This window comes from Hylobates moloch, unplaced genomic scaffold (assembly GCF_009828535.3).
Source record: "Hylobates moloch isolate HMO894 unplaced genomic scaffold, HMol_V3 SCAFFOLD_13, whole genome shotgun sequence".
In the NCBI taxonomy this organism is placed as follows: Eukaryota; Metazoa; Chordata; class Mammalia; order Primates; family Hylobatidae; genus Hylobates; species Hylobates moloch.
In genome coordinates, this window is record NW_026652288.1 from 24772975 (window position 1) to 24796581 (window position 23607).

Here is a 23607-nt window from a genome sequence, read left to right on the forward strand (position 1 = left end):
TAAAACTTTCCATGAGAAACATCAGTACACCCAAGCCGCTTATATTTTATTGATTGTGCCTTTTCTCTCCAGCTAGACCGTAAGGGCCTCCAAACCAGCCCTGTGTCTTGGCAATGTCTCATATCACCAGGTAGCTCTTGGCACAGTGGGGGGACTCATAATGGATACTCAATATATGAGTCAGCAAATCTTACTGTCTCTCCAGTTGTGACCAACCTGGTGTGGGGCTGGTTGGTCGCTCTAGGGGGTGGAGGGAGAGGCTCTGGAATGATGCTGGGATGCTCTTATGCCCTCATGGCCCATCAGGCTCCTGAGCCAGAATCCTCCGCCAGTTACCACCTCTACTCAAAGGAAGCATCTTTGGCTAAGTACAGTGGCTCACGCCTGTAATCTCAGCACTTTGGGAGGCCGAGGCGGATGGATCACTTGAGGTCAGGAGTTCAAGACCAGCCTGGCCAACATGGCAAAATCCCGTCTCTACTAAAATACAAAAATTAGCCAGGCATGGTGGCGTGTGCCTGTAATCCCAGCTACTCAGGAAGCTGAGGCAGGAGAATTGCTTGAACCCGGGAGGCAGAGGTTGCAGTGAGCCAAGTTTGCACCACTGCACTCCAGTCTGAGTGACAGAGTGAGACTCCATCACACACACACACACACACACACACACACACACACACACACACAGAAAAGAAAGAAGCATCTTTGCCTTCACTATCTGCCAACCTTTTTTTTTTTTTTTTTGAGACAGAGTTTTGCTGTGTCACCCAGGCTGGAGTACCGTGGCGCGATCTCGGCTCACTGCAACCTCCGTCTCCCAGGTTCAAGTGATTCTCCTGCCTCAGCCTCCTGAGTAGCTGGGACTACAGGTGCATGCACCACATTAGGCTAATTTTTGTATTTTTAGTAGAGATGGGGTTTTACCATGTTCACCAGGCTGGTCTCGAACTCCTGACCTCAAGTGATCCTCCTGTCTCCACCTCCTAAAGTGCTGGGATTACAGGCATAAGCCACCATGCCTGGCCTATCTGCCAACTTTTTAAAAAACTTTTTATTTTGAAATATGGATTCATGGGCAGTTGCAAAGAAATGCACAGAGAGGTCCTGTGTACCCTTCACCCAGCCTCCCGCAGTGTGAACATCCTGTATAACTATAGTTCATTATCCACACCAGGAACTTGGCGGTGGTGCCATCCACAGAGTCTGTTCAGATTTTGTCAGTTACACCTGACTTTTCAAGAATAATCCATCCTGGAAATTGTCCTTTCCTACTTGAGCACATTTTCTTCATATCCCCACCTGGCATATTTACTCTCAGTTCAAATCTCCTGCAGCTCTGAAGTCAGAGGACCTCCCTGGCTCTGTTCCTGACTCTGTTCCTCACTTCCTGTGTGATCGTGGGCAAATTAGCTAACCTCTGTGAGCCCTGGTTTTCTCTTCTGAAGACTGACAATACGAACCTCATGGGATTTTATTTTTTTAACAAAGTGCTCAAGTTAGGCAGTTAAAATAATAGGCACTCAGGAAATGTCTATTTTCTTTTCACCCTTTCTGACATGGAAAACCCTCTTTCTCACTAAACAATGGAATCCATCTTGTTTAAATAATGTTCAAAATTAGTCTCCTCTGACCCCTTCCCATCCCATCTCTAGTTTCCTCAGCAACCTCGCTCTGTGTGTGTTTAACAGTTAATTCGTATGATCCTGATTATATGCTCCATGTTCCTGGTGAATATATTTTCAGTTCTATTTTTTACCTACCAACAATATAAGGTATTTGCAGGCAGAGACCTCAGTTCTTTATTTTTACAAGTCAACATATTAGATAAGAGCCTAGGTTTAGTGCCATCTGTAAAACAAGGATAACTGTATCAACCTCATAGGCTTTTTGTGAAGATTAAATGAAAGAATGCATAATGCCTGGAACAGACAAGCTCAAAACACGTTAGCTGTTGTTGACAGTCATGATGGCGCCCTTTCACTTGTGTTTCCTCATGGAGCTTTGTCCTCGGGCAGGGTCTCACTCTGTCACTTGGGCTGGAGTATAGTGGTATGCAGTGCAATGGTATGATCACTGCTTACTGTAGCCTTTACCTCCCAGTCTCAAGCAATCCTCCCACCTCAGCCTCCCAAGTAGCTGGAACTACAGGCATGCACCACCATGCCTTGCTGATTTTATTTTTATTTTTAGAGATGAGGTTGCACTTTGTTGCCCTGGCTGGTCTCAAACTCCTGGGCTCAAGTGATCCTCCCACCTCAACCTCCCAAAATGTTGAGATTACAGGTGTAAGCCACCATGCCTGGCCTTGGATTTAGATGTCTTAATAGCGATTGGTACTTCACATCCAAGAATAAAATAAAGATAAAGGACATTAAGGGCTATCGTTGCTCCAACATTCCATTTTATTCTACCCTGCCTTTTTTCTCCTAAGTTGGGAAAAAGACTTTAATAATAATTATCATAGTAATACTGATGATGATGATGATGATGATGAAAGCTAACAATTACTGAGTTCTTACTGTGTGCCAGGAATAGTTGTAAGAACTTCACTCTGTTAACTTATCTAGTCTTCACCACAACCCTATTAAGTAGATTCCCTTCTTTCCATTTTGCAGATAAGTAGACCAAGGCACACAAGATTGTACAGCCTGCTAAAGCTGAAGCTGGGTTTGAAACCAGGCTTTCTATTTCCACAAAATGGTTGGGATAAAATTTTCCTGCTGTTAGTGGTCCCGAGAGACAGAGAATGGAAAAACATTCTGTTTATTTTCATCTATTCTTTGCTTGAAGAGCATATCAAAGCCCAAAGAAGCCTGTAGTTCATGAAGAATTGAAGCCCTGACATTAAATCAATCAGACACGTTTCTCTCCTTTTAAATCCCCATCCTCAATTAAGGTAGCAATCAGATTAACCAAGATTGGCTGGAAACGGGTGAGCATCTCGGAAGCTCTAGAGCTCCAAAAGATCAGGCCACTGACAGCTACTGATTTGTCTGTTACTTCAGGCAAGTCTCACCCACACTATCTCCCCAGGGAGAATTCAGCTGCTGTTTAATTCTACTCCCAGTAAGATCTGTTTGGAAACTCAAATCCTGCCTCCTTCCCCAAATTCATTTTCATCAGCATTTCCTCTTGATCTCTTCAATCCTAAATCTTTCCCAGATGAGATAAATGTCCCGGCCCCTGCAGATGTGCTCCTCTGCTGCACACCAGTCCTGCAGCCACATGGTGCTGTTTGATTTCCTTGGCACCAATAAACAAAACCAGGCTCTGCCTGTATGATTCCTGGCTTTAATTACCAAAGGCAAATTGCTGCGTCACTTGGAATAATGAAAAACTGGAAACAACAGAGAATGATTAAATAAATCAGGATCCAGTCAAAAGATGAAATAATAAGTGCCGTTAAAATGAAGTTTTAAAATTTTTTTTTTTTTTTTGAGATGGAGTCTTGCTCTTTTCACCTACGCTGGAGTGCAATGGCACGATCTCAGCTCATTGCAACCTCTGCCTCCTAGGTTGAAGCAATTCTCCTGCCTTAGCCTCCTGAGTAGCTGGGATTATAGGCACCCGCCACCACGCCTGGCTAATTTTTTGTGTATTTTTAGTAGAGACAGGGTTTCACCATGTTGGCCAGGCTAGTCTTGAACTCCTGACCTCCTGATCCGCCTGCCTTGGCCTCCCAAAGTGTTGGGATCACAGGCGTGAGCCACCATGCCTGGCCAAAAAACCTTCAGTAAGAAAGTAAGTGCTCACAATATAAGAAGAAATTCGGTTTTAACCAATTTTATACATATATATTTTAAAATATACATAAACATGGACACAAAAACTAGAACAAATACACTGAAATTCTAATAGTTATCTTTGAATTACGTGATTCTAAGTGATGTTCATTTTCTTTTTTCCCCCGTTTTATAAATTTATACCCATGAGCATCTATTCCTTTTAAATTCAGAAGCAAGGAAAAGGGGAAAAGAAAAGAGGGAACCTTTTTGTTTTTCTTAAAATTGTCCCCATTGGAGGGTTGTTGATTTTTTGTTTCATGGATTCACCAGTACTTACCAGCTGTCTCCACCCCTAGTGAGGCAGCTCACATCTCACCTCTTCCAGGAAGCCTTCCTGGATTCATTAAACTCAGAGATTTCTTCAGTTTTATGGACTCCTTAGTCTCATTGTGACATATCTTTGACCTTAAATGTGTGCAGGTTTTGTGTCCCCAACTAGAGAGTAAGTTCCTCGATGGCAGAACCTGTCTATTTTAAACTTCTTTCTCTTCTCCACGCCACCCAGCAAGTGTCCTGCGAACTGCTGGAGTTCATTAATGTCAGTGAACACAAGGGCCTCGTGGGAGGCACTTGAATCAGACGCACCTCTCTCTGAACTTTGTTCCATTTCCTCCAATTCATTTGAAGGGGGTGTCCGTGCCATTAGCCCTGGGTCAGATTTTATTGTAAATTGTTTAAAAAGAATTCCACTTGCTTTAGTAGGAATGATCAAGCCCAGCCCTTGTCTTTACAAGAAGATTGCAAAGCTGAGAAAATAAATACAAACTATTTTGAGCAAAAAGGCATTTTTCTTGGTGAATGGGGAGGAGGGAGTTGATGTTTATAAGAAGGAAAGGAGAGGCCAGGAGGGGAGGTGACTTCCCCGAGTCTCACGCTGATCAAAGGCAGGTGAAGTCACACATCACGCCAGCTTTCCTCCAGCCCTGCTGGGCTCAGGATACTGTATTGAGGTCAGAAGAAAATGAGACCTAGGAATTTACAGTTTATCTTGGGAGAAGAAAAGATGAGTCACTGAAATAACTTCGCCTGAACAAGCAGTGGGAGAAGATTATATAAGGTAATACAGTGTGAAGGATGCACAGAAGTCGAGCTGGCAGAGAGCACACCGTGCCTGTAGTTGGAGGGTGTTGTTCGTGGAAGGCTTCCAGGGAGCTCAGCAGGTGTCAGGATCCGCCAGGTGTCAGGTCCATGGCGCTGACTCTCCTGCCCCTTCAACATCTCCAGCTTGTGGACAGTCCCCGTCACCCAAACATCCTTTCATTCACAGCCACGAGGCTGCGTGGCTCCCCTAATCTGCTCCACTTCTGACCTCCCAGCCCTTCTTACTATGGACTCTGGCTGCTAGACACAGAGTGTCCCAGGAGGCAGAGCATGAGTGAGAGGACCCCCTACAGTGGAGGAAGGACTTGAAGATGAAGCAACTGTCCCCACCTCTACTGGGGCATCCCTTGTTAAATCCTAAGTTGAATGGTTGACATTTAATGCAGCACAGGCCATGCTACCTGCTTGACCATGAAGCAAACTAAATTAAATATTTGCCTTAGAGCTACATAAAGAATTGAAGTGAAGAGACTGGCCAGGTGCCCGGGACTGGGTGGCAGGTGTTCAGGAGGCTTCCAGCAAGGTGGCTGTGGCGAAGGAGAGCACAAGATGAACTTGGGAAATTGTTAGAGATATATTTTTTGGAAAGTGATGGAAGAATTAGGGGAGTTTCATGGCAGAGAAGAACACGCTATGAGACCTTGGGCAGGGCACTTAACCTCTCTGATCCTGCCTCTTTATCTGTAAAATAAGAATAATAGTATCTACTTTATGGGGTTGTTACGAGTCTTATATGAAATATTTGTAAAGTGCTTGTCCTAGTGCTTAGTGCAGAGCTGGTGGTAAACCCCGGAATTTTTTAAAATTTATTTTATTTGTAGGACTCTTATCAATGAAGAACTTTGTATCCAACAATAATAAAAAGACATATTGCAAGTTACATTTTGTAGGAGAAGCAAATAAGACTGGCTGCAACAACAGAAATTAGATGCCTGCATTATAGTTTCTTTATACAAACAGTCTGTTCTATAAATAGTAGAATTAAATGCAAACCAAATGCTTTTAAAAGTTTGTATACCTACATGGCGATTACAATTTCCACACACTAAAAATAACAATAACACAGAACACAGTATTCTTAATGATTATAGCACATTTAACACCTTCAGCCATCCTCTGGGTTTTCAGATCATATTGGCAACTGAAATTTCACATCCACATGTGCTTGCTTGGCTAAGGCTACTGTTTCAGAAAGCCTTCTGAATGTTCTAGCAGCTTCCTCCAAGTCGTCACAAGCAAGAATTTTAAGCCCACTGTCTGCTGTCAGTGCCTTAGCATCATCAACTCGTGTACCTTGTAACCCCCACAACAGGTATTTTAATTTCCACATCTTTTACTGCCGTGACTATACCCTGTGCAATAACATCACAGTGCATGATTCCTCAAAAAACGTTGACCAGAATAGCCAGTGCCTTTTTATCTGAAGTGATAAGCTTAAATGCTTCTGTTACTTGATGGACTGTAGCACCACCACCAACATCAAGGAAGTTGGCTGGAGTCCCTCCCCAAAGCTTTTTTTTTTTTTTTTTGAGATGGAATTTTGCTCTTGTCACCCAGGCTGGAGTGCAGTGGCACCATCTCGGCTCACTGCAACCTCCGCCTCCCATGTTCGAGCGATTCTGCTGCCTCAGCCTCCTGAGTAGCTGGGATTACAGGTGCCTGCCATCACACCTGGCTAATTTTTGTATTTTTAATAGAGACGGGGTTTCACCATGTTGGCCAGACTGTTCTCGATCTCCTGACCTCAGGTGATCTGCCCGCCTTGGCCTCCCAAAGTGCTGGGATTACAGGTGTGAGCCACCACGCCTGGCCCCTGAAGTTTTATTATATCCATTGAGGCCATGGCCAAACCAGCACCGTTTACTAGACAGTCTGTATTTCCTTTCAGGCCAATGTAGTTGAGATCTGCCTTAGCAGCATCTTTGTGGCTTGCATCTTCCTGGGTTCAGTCCTGTAGATCAAAGATTTTCTTTTGGTGATAGGCTGAATTAGAGTCAAAATTGATCTTTGCATCCATCACAGCACAGCTCCATCTGAATCTTCACCATTGGATTTATTTCTTATCATGGTTGCATCATATTTCAGAAAAAGGCTGTAAAGCTTGATCATGTTTTCTGCTGCAGAATCCACAATATTAGGTGGAAATCCCATCTTCTGTTCAAGCCGGAGAGCTTGTTGCTTTTTGATGCCTTCTACAATATCAACAGGTTCTTTAATTGCATCAGGAGTCTCAGCAGCAACATCTGCAATGTTGACACCACCATGTGAACTTCCTATTAATACAGGACCTTGAAATGACCTTTCCATCCCTATTGCAAAGTAGTCTTCTCGCCTAGGGTATTTTCGCTTCAATACTTGGTTGCATATTCCGCCCTTTTCTCCCATTTGCTTGGTAAACAACTTTTTCCCAATCATTTCTGAGGAAACAGCTTTTGCTTCTTCTGGAGAGAAAACTATCTTCACTCCTCCTTTGAGGCCACTTTCAAATGTTCCTTTTCCTCTACCATCAGCTAAAACCTGCGCCTTCATCTCAACATCTTTTGAACCTGCTTCTTACTACTTGTGAGTCCCAGAGAACTTGCCAGCAGTACTCATAGTTACAGTTTATCCTGTACATGTTATTTCTTTCTTCTGTACCTGCTTTTTTGGCAATTGCATAAGCTTCATCTGGTGACTTTGCCACATATCCTTTGGAAACGGAGACGCCAGCTTCTTGCAATAATTCCATACTCATGTATTCATGTAGTGAGAGATTCCTGTGCTATTGCTGCTATACTTGGAGTCCATGGTTATTCAACAATCCATAACTTCCTAGAGTCTGAGCAGTGGCCCGCAAGGCTGTCCAGAGAAGGTGGCTCTGAAGGGTGGCTGCGGCCAACAGCTGGCTGTAGAACATGGAGGCTGCCATTTCTGAGTGAGACCCATTCCCTTGGTGCCGCCTGCAGCTGTACAGGCCCCTGGAATTTTTTTAGATTTTAAAATCAGCATGAGAGAGACTGGAGTGGCAATGAAGGAGAGGAAATAATTCAAAGGAAATAATGTATCTCAGTGGGCCTGGCAGGTGATGCTGGGTTACTAGTAGGGAGTTTGGGGGAGGGGACCTAGATTTTGAAAAGCATGATGTAGTTAGTGTTTGAGACTTTGTTTGTTTCAAACCACCAATCGCCCTGAGTAGAGGGCAGCTCTGATCAAGGGGACAGCTTAGTCAGGCGAACAGGATCCAGCAAGCAGGCCAAAAGAGAAACAGGGCTGCAACGCCTAGCGGTCACGGGGACACAGATGCTGCTGGCAGCCCAGGTGAGGGGTCATACGTCCTCTGTCGCGACGCTGCCAGCAGCTGCAGGATCTGCTCTCACATGTTGTACAGGCAAGGAGCTGGTGGCACTTCTCACCCTGGCTGTGTGCCGGAATTGTGGTGGAGCATTTTAAACACCTCTGGGCCTTCTTCACAGCACAGGGGTCATTCTGATGGGCAGCCAGGATTGCGGCCACAGGCCAAGCCAGGAGCCAGCTAAGGGGGTTGGGGGAGTGAGGACGAAGCAGGCTAGAGGCCTTGGGCGGACAGGAGGAACTCTGACCCAGGCTCCCTGATGCCCAGCATGTCTGCCTGGAGAGAGACTGGTCCCAGTGAGCTGGGCCTCAGGAGCTACAGGTGTTGGCAGCCCTAGAAGATGGGCTGGGCACCAAGTTCAGGAACAGGAGCCAACTGTTCTATAACAGGAACTTTTCCCTGAAGTTCCCCTGGGAGTACTGTCTTGTAACCACCCGGAGATCTTTTGCTAAGTGCCTCATAGACTTTGACTTACTGACTTTGAAATTACTGACCTTGAAATTTATGATTGCTTTTCTGCTCAATCACACCGCCCTCCCTTTATTCCACAAACCTGTATGAGCACCCCCTGCACCACCACCCGTGGGTTGGACCCTGTTCCAGCCCTGGGACACAGTGGGGACAAATGGACAAAGGTCCCACTCTTGAGGAGCTTACCTTCGAGTGGGGAGATGGAGTGTAGACACGGATGAAATGTGTCCATTGGTAAAAAGCACTCTGAAAAGGAATAAACCAGGACAGAAAATTAAAGTGGAATGCTGGTCAGGGAAGCTCTTTCCAGCTACGTGACATTTGGGCAGAGACCTTAGGGACATGAGAGTGGGAGGTCAGAGGACATGGGGAAGAACATTCTGGACAGGGGGTTTGGGGCAAAATGAGCCATCGAGGGAGGTCTCACCATTCTTATGGTTTTAAAGAAGGAAGCTGCTAAAATCATGTCATTGAACATTTGGTTTATTCCTACTGATTTGCCTTTTCGGTGGCAGTGCAGCTACGTACTAGGGATTTGGCCGTATCACGTTTCCCTCTCTTCCTTAAAATAGGTATGAAAATATCAGGTAAGACAACTCCTAGTGACGGAAGAGGATCCTTCATAAATTTACCTTCGGCTGCTGTGGTTGGATCTGCCAGACACAATCCCCAGAGAGTGAAAGAGGACCCATTGGAAAGTTTGTCTTAGAAATAAAATGGCTCAGAATTAAATGATTCTTTTATAGGCATATAGTTGTGAGTTAAACTCCACAATTTGTATGTATGAATACTAACATTAAGAATAAATACCATCAGAAGTAAGATTGAAGAAATATATAAAAACATATTACTTAGTGTCTCATTACAATGAACTGTTTTTAGTTTCTTTTTAATGTCTATTATTTGTTTCTTTCCTAGCTGGGTTTTGTGGCTACTTAGAATTCACTGTTGCTGGGTTGGAAGCTTTCTAGGGGTGCTTGTGGGTTCCCAGCACCCACTAAGCTGCTTTGGGACCCAGAGGCTGGGCGCTCCTGACCAAAGCGCCCCCGGCTCTCCTCTCGGAGAGGAGAACTGAGAATCTCCTGCCATCAGCTTCGATTACCTACCCAGGAAGTGTGGAGTATTGCACAGGGCCAGATAGTAAGAAAAGGGAAGAGCTAGAATTTCATCCTAAGCCTGTCTGACCTCTGAGCCCAAATTCTTAACCACTGTGCTCTGGTGGTTTGCAGACTCAAAGTGTGGTCCTGGGACCAGGGGCATCAGCATCCCCTGGGAACCTCAAACAAATGCAGAGTCTCAGGCCTCACCCCAGAGTCTAATCAGAGCTTGCATTTTAACCAGATCCCCAAGGGATGTGTGCACTCTACAGCCTGAGAGGCACTGGCCTAGTGGTTCTCTTTCCACATAGGCCTCGGTTTCCCTAGCTCTGTGACAACAGTAACCCATCCCTTCCCTGGTTTTGTATTTCAGAACATGGACTCTGAAGGTAGATTTTTGGGGTTCAGATTCTAGTCTGCCATTTATTAGCTGTGTGGCTTTAGGCAGGTAACTTAACCACTTAATGCCTCAGTTTTCTCATCTATAAAATGGGATAAAAATAGTACTATGCCATGGGTTTGTGAACCCGGAAAATCTGAGACCGGTTTCAGTTAATTAATTAATTAATTTTTAATTTTTATTTATTTTTTTTTTGAGAAGGAGTCTCACTCTGTCACCCAGGCTGGGATGCAGTGGCGCAATCTCGGCTCACTGCAACCTCTGCCTCCCAGATTCAAGCGATTCTTGTGCCTCCGCTTCCTGAATAGCTGGGATTACAGGCACGCGCTGCCACGCCCTGCTAATTTTTTTGTATTTTTAGTAAAGAAGGGGTTTCACCGTGTTGGCCAGGCTGGTGTTGAGCTCCTGACCTCAAGCGATCCACCTGTCTCAACCTCCCAAAGTGTTGGGATTACAGGCGTGAGCCACCGTGACCGGACAGTGTCAGTTAATTTAGAAAGTTTATTTTGCCAGGCTGAGGATGTGCCCATGACACAGCCTCAGGAGGTCCTGACAACACAGTTTGGTTTTATACATTTTAGGGAGACATGAGACATCAATCAATATATGTAAGATGTACACTGGTTCAGTCCAGAAAGGTGGGACAACTTGAGGCAAAGGCGGGACGACAAAGTGGAGAGGGTGCTTCCAGGCTGTAGGTAGATAAAAGAGAAATGGGTGCATTTTTTAGAGTTTCTGATTAGCCTCTTCAAATGAGGCAATCAGATATACATTTATCTCAGTGAGCAGAGGGGGGACTTTGAATAGAATGTGAGGCAGGTTGGCCCTAAGCAGTTCCCAGCTTGACTTTTCCCTTTAGCTTAGTGATTTGGGGGCCCCAAGATTTATTTTCCTTTCACAGGTTGTTATAAGGATTACAAAAGTTGGTGTGTGTGAAGTATTTTAGAGCTGTGCCTAGCTCACAAGGAATAAGGCACCCACTGTCTTTTTCACTGCTATGAACCCTACCCCCTGTCTTCTTGTACCTCTCTTCTGGGAAGCCTTCCCCAACTATCAGAGCTTAAGATAATTTCTCTCTTTTTAGATTCTATGGCAAATAATCTGGGACTTCCATCGTAGAACTGTAACTTAGGGAAAATCTGTTATTGTATTGATAAGGAAACTTAAGTCTCAAAGGTCAAATGACAGAATTGGGCCTGGAACTCAAAGGTCAAATGACAGAAGCAGGACTTAAACACCAGTACTCTTTAAACTCTAAAATTAGGGCTGTTCCCAATGTGCTACATTTATAGAATTATATTCCTTCCTATTTCCCACCTGTTTTTAAAGTAGGTAATAAATATCTTGAAAAAAGCATAATAAAGATATTCATCACAATGATTTTATTTATTTATTTATTTATTTATTGAGACAGAATCTCCTTCTGTTGCCCAGGCTGGAGTGCAATGGCACGATCTCAGCTCACTGCATCCTCCACGTCCCCGGCTCAAGTGATTCTCCTGCCTCAGTCTCCCGAGTAGCTGGGACTACAGGCCTGCGCCACCACAGCTGACTAATTTTTGTATTTTTAGTAGAAACGGGATTTCACCATGTTGGCCAGGCTAGTCTCGAACTTGTGACCTCAAGTGATTCGCCTGCCTCAGCCTCCCAAAGTGCCGGGATTACAGGTGTGAGCCAGCGTGCCTGGCCAAAATGAGGGTGCTAGTGGTTGCTGACTTTTCAGAATATGTTAATTTGTGCTATGAATCTGGTATAGGGGGATTTAGTATGCCTGGCTTCGTATATTTATTTGTCCTTGGAGCCTTTTTCTAGGAAATGCTTGTTAGCATCACACAGCTAGTGTTTCATGGAACATAGTTTGGGGACTGTGGCTCTGCTCTCCAGAGCATCTGCTCTCATACCCCATGTACTTTTTCTTTTTAAGACTCTAGTTTTTAGAGCATACAGTATGTAGCTTTTTCAGATTGGCTTCTTTCCCTTAGTAATATATATTTAAGTTTCCTCCATGTCTTTTCATGGCTTGATCGCTCGTTTCTTTTTAGTGCTGGATACTATTCCGTTGTCTGGATATACCACAGTTTATTCACCCACTGCAGGACATCTCGGTTGCTTCCAAGTTTTGGCAATTCTAAATAAAGCTGCGGTAAACATCCATGTGCAGGTTTTTGTGTAGACATAGTTTTCATTTCCTTTGGGTAAATACCAAGGGGCGTGATTGCTGGATCGTATGGTAAGAGTTTATATAATTTTTTAAGAAGCTGCCAAACTGTCTTCCAAAGTGGCTGTACCAGTTTGCATTCCCACCAGCAATGAATGAGGGTTCCTGCTGCTCCACATCCCTGCCAGCATGCACTGTTAGTGTTCTGGATCTGGGCCATTCTAAAAGGTGTGGAGTGGTATCTCATTGTTTTAATTTACATTTCCCAGATGACATATGATGTGGAGCATCTTTTCATAGGCTTGTTTGCCACCTGCATATCTCCTTTGGTGAGATGTCTATTAAGGTTTCAGGCCCTTTATTTATTTATTTATTGAGACAGAGTCTTGCTCTGTCTCCCAGGCTGGAGTGCAGTGACGTGATCTTGGCTCACTGCAACCTCTGCCTCCTGGGTTCAAGTGATTCTGTTACCTCAGCCTCCTGAGTAGCTGGGATTACAAGCATATGCCACCGCACCTGGCTAATTTTTGTATCTTTAGTAGAGGCAGGGTTTTGCCATGTTGGCCAGGCTGGTCTCGAACTCATGACCTCAAATGATCTGCCCGCTTCAGCCTCCCAAAGTGCTGAGATTACAGGCATGAACCACCGCATCTGGCCCCATTTTTAATTGGGTTATTTTCTTATTGTTTAGTTTTAAGTGTTTGTATTAGTCCATTCTCATGCTATGAACGAAAACATACCTGAGACTGGGTAATTTATAAAGGAAAGAGCTTTAATTGACTCACAGTTCAGCATGGCTGGGGAGGCCTCAGGAAACTTACAATTACGGCAGAAGGGGAAGCAAACACGTCCTTCTTCATATGGCGGCAGTGAGGAGAAGTGCAGAGTGAAGCAGGGAAAAGCCCCTCATAAAACCGTCAGATCTCGTGAGAACTCACCCACTATCACAAGAACAGCATGAGGGTAACTGTCCCCATGATTAAATTACCTCCCCCTAGGTCCCTCCCATGACACGTGGGGATTATGAGAACTACAATTCAAGATGATATTTGGGTAGGGACACAGCCAAACCATGTCAGTGTTTCTTATATTTTGAAGATTATATATATATAATCTTCATATATGTATATATATATACACACACACACACACACATATTCTTTATTAGCTATGTCTTCTACAAATACTTTCTCCTAGTCTATGACTTTTCATTCTTTTGACAGCGCCTTTTGAAGAGCAGGAATTTTTTTTTTTTTTGAGATGGAGTCTCGCTCTGTTGCCTAGGCTGTAGTGCAATGGCATGATCTCGGCTCACTGCAACCTCTGGGTTCAAGTGATTCTCCTGCCTCAGCCTCCCAAGTAGCTGGGACTATAAGCACCCGCCACCACGCCCAGCTAGTTTTTGTATTTTTAGTAGAGATGGGGTTTCACCATGTTGGCCAGGCTGGTCTCGAACTCCTGACCTCAAGTGATCCACCTACATCAGCCTCCCAAAGTGCCAGGATTACAGGCTTGAGCCACCATGCCCAGCCAAAGAGCAGGAATTTTTAATCTTCATGAACTCCATTTTATCAGTTCTTTCTGTCATGGATTGTGCCCTTGGTTTTTTATCTAAGAAGTCATCGCCAAAAGCGAAGGTCATCTAGGCTTTTTCCTATGTTATCTTCAAGAAGTTTTATAGCTTTGAATTTGACATTCAGGTGAATGATCTATTTTGAGTAAGCTTCTGTACAGGGTGTAAGGGCTGTATCTATGTTCATTTTTTTTTTTTGCTTGTGGATGTCCAGCTGATCCACCTGTCAGTTCTTTCACTAGAAGCGCACTGCCTTGATTGCTGAAGCTTCCTCATGCACTTGTCAGTCCCTTAAGGTTCACCTCCTCTTCCCCTACCGCACGGCAGCCACTCCACTAGTGGCCTTCCAATGGCAAGTCCCATGGATTCTCTCCAGTGTGCCTCTTGTTTGTGACTCCATTCTGTTGTGTGAGCTCATGTTGTGTCACCTTTGCATTGGGGTTTGTAGAATTGGTGCTGAGGTTCTGGCTTTGGGAAGATGGCCAGACAGGAATGCAGGCTGAGGTCAAGGTATCATTACTTGCAAGTGCACAGAGCTGCCTTGGGGAAGTGGCACGTGTTTCAGACCCACAGTATTCTGAAGGGGTGTTCTGTGATTCTCACGTCTTAGGCCTTTGGATGTCTAAGGGCCTTGGTCGCTGTGGCCAAGCAAGTGGTCAGTGGAATAGCCCCGCTAAGATGTACCAAGCCAGCACTAACCAGCTGGCATGGATGGAAGGGCTCAATGGCACTGGGCCTGGGGGAAAGCAGAAAGGGGCGGGCAGCTTCCAGAACCTTCCTGGGGCCTGACAGTCCTGGCCCTGCTGTAAGTGCTTTGTAGCCCTGGACTGGCTCTGGTCTTCTACCAGCCCCGTGGGATAGCTCTAGCCCTGTTATAGAGATAGGACACCCATGCATAGAGAATGTTGTTACTTGCTCCAAGTCACAGTTTAGGAAGTGGCAGTGCCAGGATTTGACCTGAGAGCCCATGCTGTTGGCCGCGCTGCCTCCCTAGCCCCTGCCCTCAGAGGGCTGAAGAGGTTAGGAAGAAAGGAAAGACAAGAAAGAAGTGTTGGGGAGTAAGTCGGGAAGCCCTCACCTTCCCTTGTTATTCTTTAGGCCTTCTTACCTCCTTTCTACCGGTGCAGAAAGGCCCTGGGGCCCTGCGGGACCAGTTCCCACCCATCATGCGCCCTGCGTGGTGGCGGCTCCTGGAGGCCTCTGTGCTGCAGAAGTCGCCTTCCCTGAAGGGCCTGTGGACCAGAGAGGGAAGGATGTAGCAAGGGGTGGCCTGAGGAGCTCCCCTTCTGGAATACAAGAGAGCAGGAGGCAGCAGCCTATCTGGTTTTCATTTGAGAAGAACTGAGTTGGTGTCCCCAGACCAGGACTGTCCCGGCCTGACGTCTCAGGGAACGCTCTCCAGCCAGAGTAGCTGCACTGACAACCCCACAGCCCCCTTGGGGCACTGTGTGGAAGTTTCTACCGTGAGTACCCAGGATGATATTGAGCTCTCTCCTAACTTCCCCATGTTTCTATTTCCTCACTCCCTTAAAATGCAAAGGGCCAATGTTCCTGGTTTAGGGACTGTGACGAGGGAGGCTGCTGGGAGAGCGTGGAGCGTGTGCTACCTGGGCACCTTGGAAAGACGCATCCTGGCAGCTATGCCAGGCAGAAGACTGGGCAGCTGCAGGTTTAAACCCTGGGCTTCCAGGCCCAAGAAGGGGGACTGGGTCCCTGGGAGCTGTCCCATCACAAGAAATAACCCTGGATGCCAACCAGAACCCTAACACCTTTTCTCAGGCAGAGGCAGGGAGAGGGTGAGGAGATGCCAGGAACGAGGTCGAGCAAGGAGGCTGAACCTGGAGAGCCTGGGCATGCAGCCCGCCCACTGGTCTGCCTGGTCTCTTCCGTCCTGGGGTGGGTGGAAGCTGAGGGTGGTGGAGGGGATCACAAATAAGTTATCTGCCCCTGGGTACCCGCCATCCTCTTGGTGCCCCATGGCTACTCCAAGGACATGCCCATCCCCAAACTCAAATCACCCCAGAGCCAAAACTGCTGCTGTTTCCTCTTCGAGTGGCACCCACCCCATCCCCCTCCCAATCAAAACTCCCAAAGAACTCTTTTCTCCGCCCTATGTAAACCTCCTTTGTGATTAAAATAATTCCCAATGAAGGAACTCATTCTTTTCTGAATGATCTGTAGGCTTAATCTTCCCAGGGCACATTTGCATTTCAAGTGGTGCGCTTGTACAGATAGAATTCATCTTTAATTGGCAGAATGAAGGGGTGCTTACTGGGCGGGAGGGAGGAGGTGGACTTTCCCAGGCCCCTCCGGGCCCCTCCCTGAAGTCCTCCTCTCTCCTCCTCCACTCCTGCCCAGTGGAGCTGGGTGGATTTGGAGGTTGACTGAAGTGCAATGGCTATTATTCCTTTACTAATTAAAACTTTTTATGGTGAGACCTAGAGTTGCCAACTTCTAATTTTGCCAGTTCGTTTTATCACTGGTTTCCTAACACCATCACTTCACAGAACCAAAACATGAAGGAGGAGGTCACTTCAGTCTTCTCAATGGAGTAAATTTAGCTTTACACAAACATACCACAGGGTTGTTAGATTTTTCATTTTGCTACAGATTGGTGCAAACCTCACTGGGGGCCGGCATTTGAGAACCACAAACTGGATGCCCCCCAAGGCCTGCCGAACTCTAAAAGGCCGCAGTTTTCAAATTCCACTGTCACACTGTGTTAAAGATGCATTGTCAAATGCGAATCATTGATGATGATGTTAATTTTATCATAGTTGCACATAACTTTCTATCATGGAAATAGCTCCAGGAGACAGGATGATAGAGGGAGACTGAAGAGCAGGGAATAAAGAAAGTTAGGGGCAAACGAGGGGGCAGATAGGGAAGAACACCTGCCCCCGAAACCTGTATCCATCTTCCTAGGATGCTCGGTTAGATTCTTGGGCTGCAGGAGGCAGTTTCATATTCCTGTCCCGGAAACGTGAGTGTGTGTGTGTGTGTGTGTAATAGCACAGTAGGCGGGTGCAGCACCTGACCTTTATGTAAGCTCCCACCCACGAAGCCTTACCCCTCAAAATGCTCCCTGTGGCCTGGCCTTGCATATGGCACTGTGCCCAACCCCCAAGCAAAAGACATGAAGGTGCCAGAATGGCACATGGCAGATGTCTTGGAATGTGGGGGTGGGGGACAATGAGAGATGCCAGCTCTGAGAGGACAAGGCCCCGAGCCCTCCAAGGGAGGGGCCTGTCTGTTTCCAGCCTGTCTGTTTCCTGCCACTCACAGGCCACCCTGGCCCTGGCTCCAAGCTTTCTTGGGCCTGACCAGGAGGCTTTGCTCACAGTTTTTCCCATTCTCATTCCAGGTGTGTGTGGCTGCTGTGGTGCCCTACGCCCCAGGTACAAAAGGCTGGTTGACAACATCTTCCCTGAGGATCCCGAGGTAGGTCATGTCTCTGGCAGGCCTCGTGGCTCTCACGGTCCAGGCAGGGTCTCTGACGGGGGCAGCTTGGAAGCCAGGTCTCCTGCCGGGTGGGGAAGGCAGGGCCTCTCAGGGTCCCTGGGCACTGAGCCTTCCCAGAGAAATTGGAACCTGGGCCACAGCCATGGGCAGTGGTGAGAGGCCGCTAGGGACATGAAGGATGAGGGCATTTGGATCTGCAGAAGGCAGCTGGAAGTGTGTCTCGGCATGCTTGTGGCCATCACTCTCCAACCGAGACATCTTTCTCCTGCATGTCTCTCTGTGTGATTGCCTCTGGAGCTGCTAACTCTTTGCGTGATCGTAGCTCCCTGCCGGTCAGGGTCAGTGTCTTGGGTTGGGCTCAGGAGCCCAGGTCTTTCCCCCTGGCTGCCACCCTCTGGTGTCTGCCAGGTGTCTAGGGGCACACACACAGGGCCTGTCCTCCAAGCCGCCTCTCCACCCATCAGGGTGCTTTGTGGGTTGTGGTCTGGGAAACATTGGGATCTGATGTACTTGACTTGCTCTCTGGGAACCAATGGCCTGTCTTGATGGGAGCATCCTTTGTAGAGTTCCCTAAGAGCTGCAGAGCTGCCTTCGTCCTGTGTGTGTCTTGGTGCCGGCTATCCAACATGCTTTAATTTGAGGTGGCTTTTTTTTTGAGATGGAGTTTCACTCTGTCGCCAGGCTGGAGTGCAGTGGCGTGATCTCGGCTCACTGTAACCTCTGACTCCCTGGTTTAAGCAATTCTTCTGCCTCAGCCTCCTGAGTAGCTGGGATTAGAGGCACATGCCACCATGCCCAGCTAATTTTTTGTACTTTTAGTAGAGATGGGGTTTCACCATGTTGGCCAAGATGGTCTTGATATCCTGACCTTGTGATCCGCCCACCTCAGGCTCCCAAAGTGCTAGGATTACAGGCGTGAGCCACCGCACCTGGCCTGGGTGGCTTTTAATGACGCCGTATCATCCATTCCTACACACACACACACACACACACGGTATATATATACACACCCATACACACATACATGTATACATTCATGTATATATATCCATACCCATGCACACACATATATACATTTTATACATTTGTATCACTTATTATTCTTTTTTTCCCCCCGAGACGGAGTCTCACTCTGTCGCCCAGGCTAGAGTGCAATGGCGCAATCTTGGCTCACTGCAACCTCCGCTCCCCGGGTTCAAGCAATTCTCCTGCCTCAGCCTCCTGAGTAGCTGGGATTATAGGCACTCACCACCATGCCTGGCTAATTTTTGCATTTTTAGTAAAGACAGGGTTTCACCATGTTGGCCAGGCTGGTCTCAAACTCATGATCTGCTCACCTCAGCCTCCCAAAGTGCTGGGATTATAGGCGTGAGCTTATAACTAAAACTATGTTTTAATCATCTGCCTGTCCCTGAAACCTACATGTGCTCCGGCACATCCATAAAGGGCACTCTGTAAATGTTGATTCAGTCGAATTATTATTTTTCTCTAGACTTGAACTTGTCTAGGCATAGTGTGGCCATAGTGAGCACAAGTTGTTTTCTCCTACAGGATGGTCTGGTGAAGACCAACATGGAGAAGCTGACCTTCTATGCCCTCTCAGCTCCAGAAAAACTTGATCGTATTGGCGCCTACCTCTCTGAGAGGCTCATCCGTGACGTGGGTCGCCATCGATATGGGTAAGTAGTTTGGAAGAGAGAGAGAGATTGTCAGGAACTATATTGTTAGGCTAAACATAGGGTCCTTTTAAGAAAATGATGGCCAGGCAGAGTGGCTCACGCCTCACTTTGGGAGGTCAAGGTGGGAGGATCACTGAGGCCAAAAGGTCAAGACTAGCCTGGGCAACATAGCGAGATTCCATCTCTACAAAAAATTTAAAAATTAGCCAGGTGTGGTGGTGCACACCTGTAGTGCCAGCTACTTGGGAGGCTGAGGCAGAAGGATCACTTGAGCCCAGAAGGTCGAGGCTGCAGGGAACCATGATTGTGCCACTGCATTCCAACCTGGGTGACTCTCAGAGTAAGACTTTGTCTCAAAAAAAGAAAAAAAAAAAAAGAAATAGATGATCAAACAGATCAAGAAAACTGAGGACTGGGGCTAAGGAGTGTATCCCATGTGATCTTCCAAAGGCAGGGTCTAGTGTGATGCTGCTGCCGAGGTTTGAGAAGAAGAGGGTGTTGGCTTCCTACAAGCACCTCTTCCAGCATCCATTCTCTCTTGCGTTTCCATACAGAAGCCCTCATACAGTCTGGGGCCTTAAAAAAAATTAAGGCTATGATTGCACCGCCCTCCTCATCCAACCTATCCTGCCTTATCCCACTTACTGTCTTGAAAACAAAGGAGGAGTCATCTACATTCTAGTAAGAAGACAGAGTTAAGGGCAATTTGTCCATTAAAAATACACTTAGGTGAAATACTTATCAATCTTCTGAAAGAGAAGGGCTTTCTATGTTTAAAGAGAGAAGAAATCTTAAAGCAAGTGACTGATCAATAGACTTAACTGTTGAAAAATTTAAATATTTTGATGTCAATATAGAAACACTCAGACCAGGCACGGTGGCTCGTGACTATAATCCCAGCACTTTGGGAGGCTGAGGGGGGAGGATCACTTGGGCCCAGGAGTTCAAAACCAGCCTGGACAACATACTGCCCATCTCTACAAAAAATAAACAAAAATTAGCTGGGCGTGGTGGTATGCACCTGTAGTCCCAGCTACTCAGAAAGCTGAGGTGGGAGGATGGCTTGAGCCCAGGAGGTCAAGGCTGCAGTGAGCTGTGTTTGCACCACTGCACTCTAGCCTGGGCAACAGATTGAGACTGTCTCAAAAAAAAAAAGAAAAAAGAAACACTCAAAGTTTAAGAGACAAACAACAAAAAAGTATATTCAAAAATTAAGACAAAGGATTCAAACTTATATATTAGTAGCTCATACCAAATAGTGGGTGGAGTGGAGAAACTGAGACACTGAGAGGTTTGAGGCAAGGGCCACAAACAAGCGACTTACAGGAGGGGAGAGAGAGCTTGCCACACACGTGGGATGACACTCAACAGACTTGTGATCAAAGGTGCATACTGAAATACTAAGATGCTAACTTATTAAATTCATCACAAAGGAAATATAATTTCCAGTATTAACCAATAGATAGCAAAACGGGAAGCATTTTCATTCTTTTCTAGAAAGAGTACAAATTGGTTGAAACTCTCTAGAAAGTAATTTTGAAATAATGTGTCAAGAGCTTTAAAAACACTTATGCCCTTTCACTCAGTAATTCCATTTCTATTTGTTGATCCCAAAGAATCAAATTTTTTTTTTTTTTGACAAGATCTTGCTGTGTTACCCAGACTGGAGTGCAGTGGCATGATCTTGACTCACTGCGACCTCAGCCTCCTGGGTTCAAGCCATCCTCCCACTTCAGCCTCCCATATAACTGGGACTACAGGCAAATGCTACCATGCCTGGCTTATTTTTTGTATTTTTTGTAGAAATGGAGTTTCACCATGTTGCCCAGCCTGGTCTGGAACTCCCAGGCTCAAGCAATCCTCCCGCCTCAGCCTGCCAAAGTGTTGGGATTACAGGCATGAGCTACTGTGCCAGGCCCCAAGGAATCAATCTTAAATACAGTCTACCTTCACACACAGAGATGTCCATTATCTTTTTATTTATAATAATGAAAAAGTAGAAGTAAAATGTCCAGTCAGAGGAGAATATTTCAGTGAATTATGGTGTATGTCATTTGATAAAATGTTATCTAGTCAATAAAAATTGTGTTTATAAAGATGCTTTCCATGTAATTTGGAAAATGCTTTAAGTAAATGAAAACCAGAATCCATAATTATGTAGACAGTATTTGCAATCAAGTTAAAAAATCAACAACAACAACAAATCTCAATGGCTAGAAAATAGAGTAAAATGAACATACTGGCCAGGTGTGGTGGCTCATGCCTGTAATCCCAGCACTTTGGGAGGCTGAGGCAGGTGGATCACTTGAGGTCAGGAATTCAAGACCAGCCTGGTCAACATGGTGAAACCTCATCTCTATCAAAAATACAAAAATTAGCTGGATGTGGGGGCATGCACCTATAATCCCAGCTACCCAGGAGGCTAAGATGGGATAATCGCTTGAACCCAGGAGGCAGAGGTTGCAGTGAGCTGAGATCACACCACTGCACTCCAGCCTGGGCAACAGAGCAAGACCCTGTCTCAAAAACAACAACAGCAACAACAAAAAAGAATGTACCAATATGTTAGGAGTATTCATTTTATGAACAGTGTGCCTGGGGTTTTGTGGTTTGGTTTTGTATCTATTTTTTCTACGTTTTTCCTAAATATTCTTTATGTGGATGTGTTACTTCCACAGTAAAAAACATGAACTGCAGAGCACGTTGTGTTTGCTCCCCAACCATCATGCTACAATTCAGAGACCGAATGTCGGGAGAACGCTCAGATATTCCTGGTGGCGTTGCTCATGGGGCTGAGGGTTGGGTGGATTCAGGCTGCGGTTCTCAGTCCTGTTGGTTCCATTCTCCACTGAGTCTTTTTTTTTTTTTTTTTGAGATGGAGTCTCACTCTGTCGCCCAGGCTGGAGTGCATTGGCGTGATCTTGGCTCACTGCAACCTCTGCCTCCTGGGTTCAAGCGATTCTCCTGCCTCAGCCTCCTAAATAGCTGGGACTACAGGCACGTGCCACCACACCTGGCTAATTTTTGTGTTTTTAGTAGAGACAGTGTTTCACCACGTTGGTTAGGCTGGTCTCGAACTCCTGACCTCGTGATCCACTTGCCTCGACCTCCCAAAATTACAGGCGCAAGCCACTGTGCCTGGCCTCCACAGAGTCCTTTATAGCCATTCTCTACTTTCATCTACTCTAGCCTTTCTCCTGGTCCAGGCTCTTCTCTTTTCGTTCAGATGATCGCAGTAGCCTTGGACATAGTCTCCGTGCTCCCCATCTTTCCTGCTCTGGTCCTTCTGGGTTAATACTGCTATGTATGATCTTCAACACATAGACCCTAAGCTGCGCTTTCCTAGCTCTTTGAGAAAAAAATCCAGCATCCTCAGCTTGACTTCTGGGGTCTTCCACAACCTGCCTGTAACCCAGCCAAGCCCACCACCCCCACCACACCTGCCGTAGACCCACTCCACATGGACTGCTGACCACCCGGCTGGCTCTGTGGGTCTTTCTGGTGCTCTCTCTCACTTTGCCCTCTTTGATGGGCCTCCCCCTGCAGCTGCCCATCAGCCCCACTGCCGTCCAAGGCCCCTTCCTCCTGGCAGGAGAAGACGGAGCCGGTCTTGAACTACAGTGCAATGTGCATGGTGCTGATGGGGTGGAGAGGTCTAGAAAGCACAGGCCTCACCAGCAAATCTTAAATCAAGCCACCCCTGGTGTAAAAAGCAGGATCCAAACCAATATGTTTCTGTGATCATTTCATATAATAAAATGAGGTTACATCCTGAATAAGAGCAAATCTACTGTGCATGCTGATTGTATTACGGGCCTTGACATATTGTAAATTATACTCAAGCAAGTAAAAATGACTTTATCCTAGGTTGAACCTAAAACTAATATGCTAGCTCCAACATTAAACATTTAATACTAATTTCACCGGCTCTCTCTGCAGTGATGGTTCTCTCAGTAAAAAAAAAAAATGTCCTAGAGTCAGTAGAGCCACTTAGAATCATTCTGCTGCCCTTACAACTGCAATTCAAATTTAGTACCATTCTGTTAAAAATAGCCATTGTAGCCTCTAAGTATTTAAAACCTGAAGGCCTCACTGAGGGCTTTGTTCATAAACATTTGGAGAAGAAAAATCTGTTAGATTTGATCTCTTATTCTGTCTCTCTTTGCCCTCCCTGTCTTTCCGTACCCAATGCCACATACATCATCATTATCTTCCCCATCACTGATGGCAGCTTTGGAAGAGTAAAATATTCTCATGCAGACAGGGTGAGAGGCTGTGTCTCCCTGCCGTGATGCAGGTGTCTGTATTTGGGGTTTGACCATATGGACATGAACCTTGGATGCTGGACCAGGGGCAGAACCACCCTCATCTGCCCCACTGCCTCCCCACATTGTCACCCCATTTCAGTTGTGTGTGGACTCTGGCTCATAGGTGTTTAGCATGGGGATGGCGGTGGGCAGCCAAATGTGGGCAGAGAGAGGATGAGATGTGAATTTCAAGCCATCGTTCATGGGCGTGCAATATGATGGGCAGTGATGTGCAGAGCAGCAAAA

At 46.1% G+C, this 23607-nt stretch overlaps 1 protein-coding gene and 1 pseudogene across 3 annotated transcripts in view; one reads left to right on the forward strand and one right to left on the reverse strand.

Annotated features, from left to right (window-relative positions):
- The window catches only part of EFR3B (EFR3 homolog B), a 113170-nt gene that overhangs the window by 32213 nt on the left and 57350 nt on the right, over nt 1-23607 (forward strand). Inside the window, exons 2-3 of one of the 3 annotated variants that reach the window (XM_032172404.2) lie at nt 17278-17354; nt 18927-19054. In XM_032172404.2, the coding sequence (XP_032028295.1) occupies nt 17278-17354; nt 18927-19054 (205 nt within the window). Of the gene's footprint in view, nt 1-17277; nt 17355-18926; nt 19055-23607 lie in introns of those variants that run through there. The other 2 variants (XM_032172405.2, XM_032172409.2) reach the window with 2 other exon arrangements.
- On the reverse strand, nt 6013-7809 carry LOC116480412 (succinate--CoA ligase [ADP-forming] subunit beta, mitochondrial-like; annotated as a pseudogene).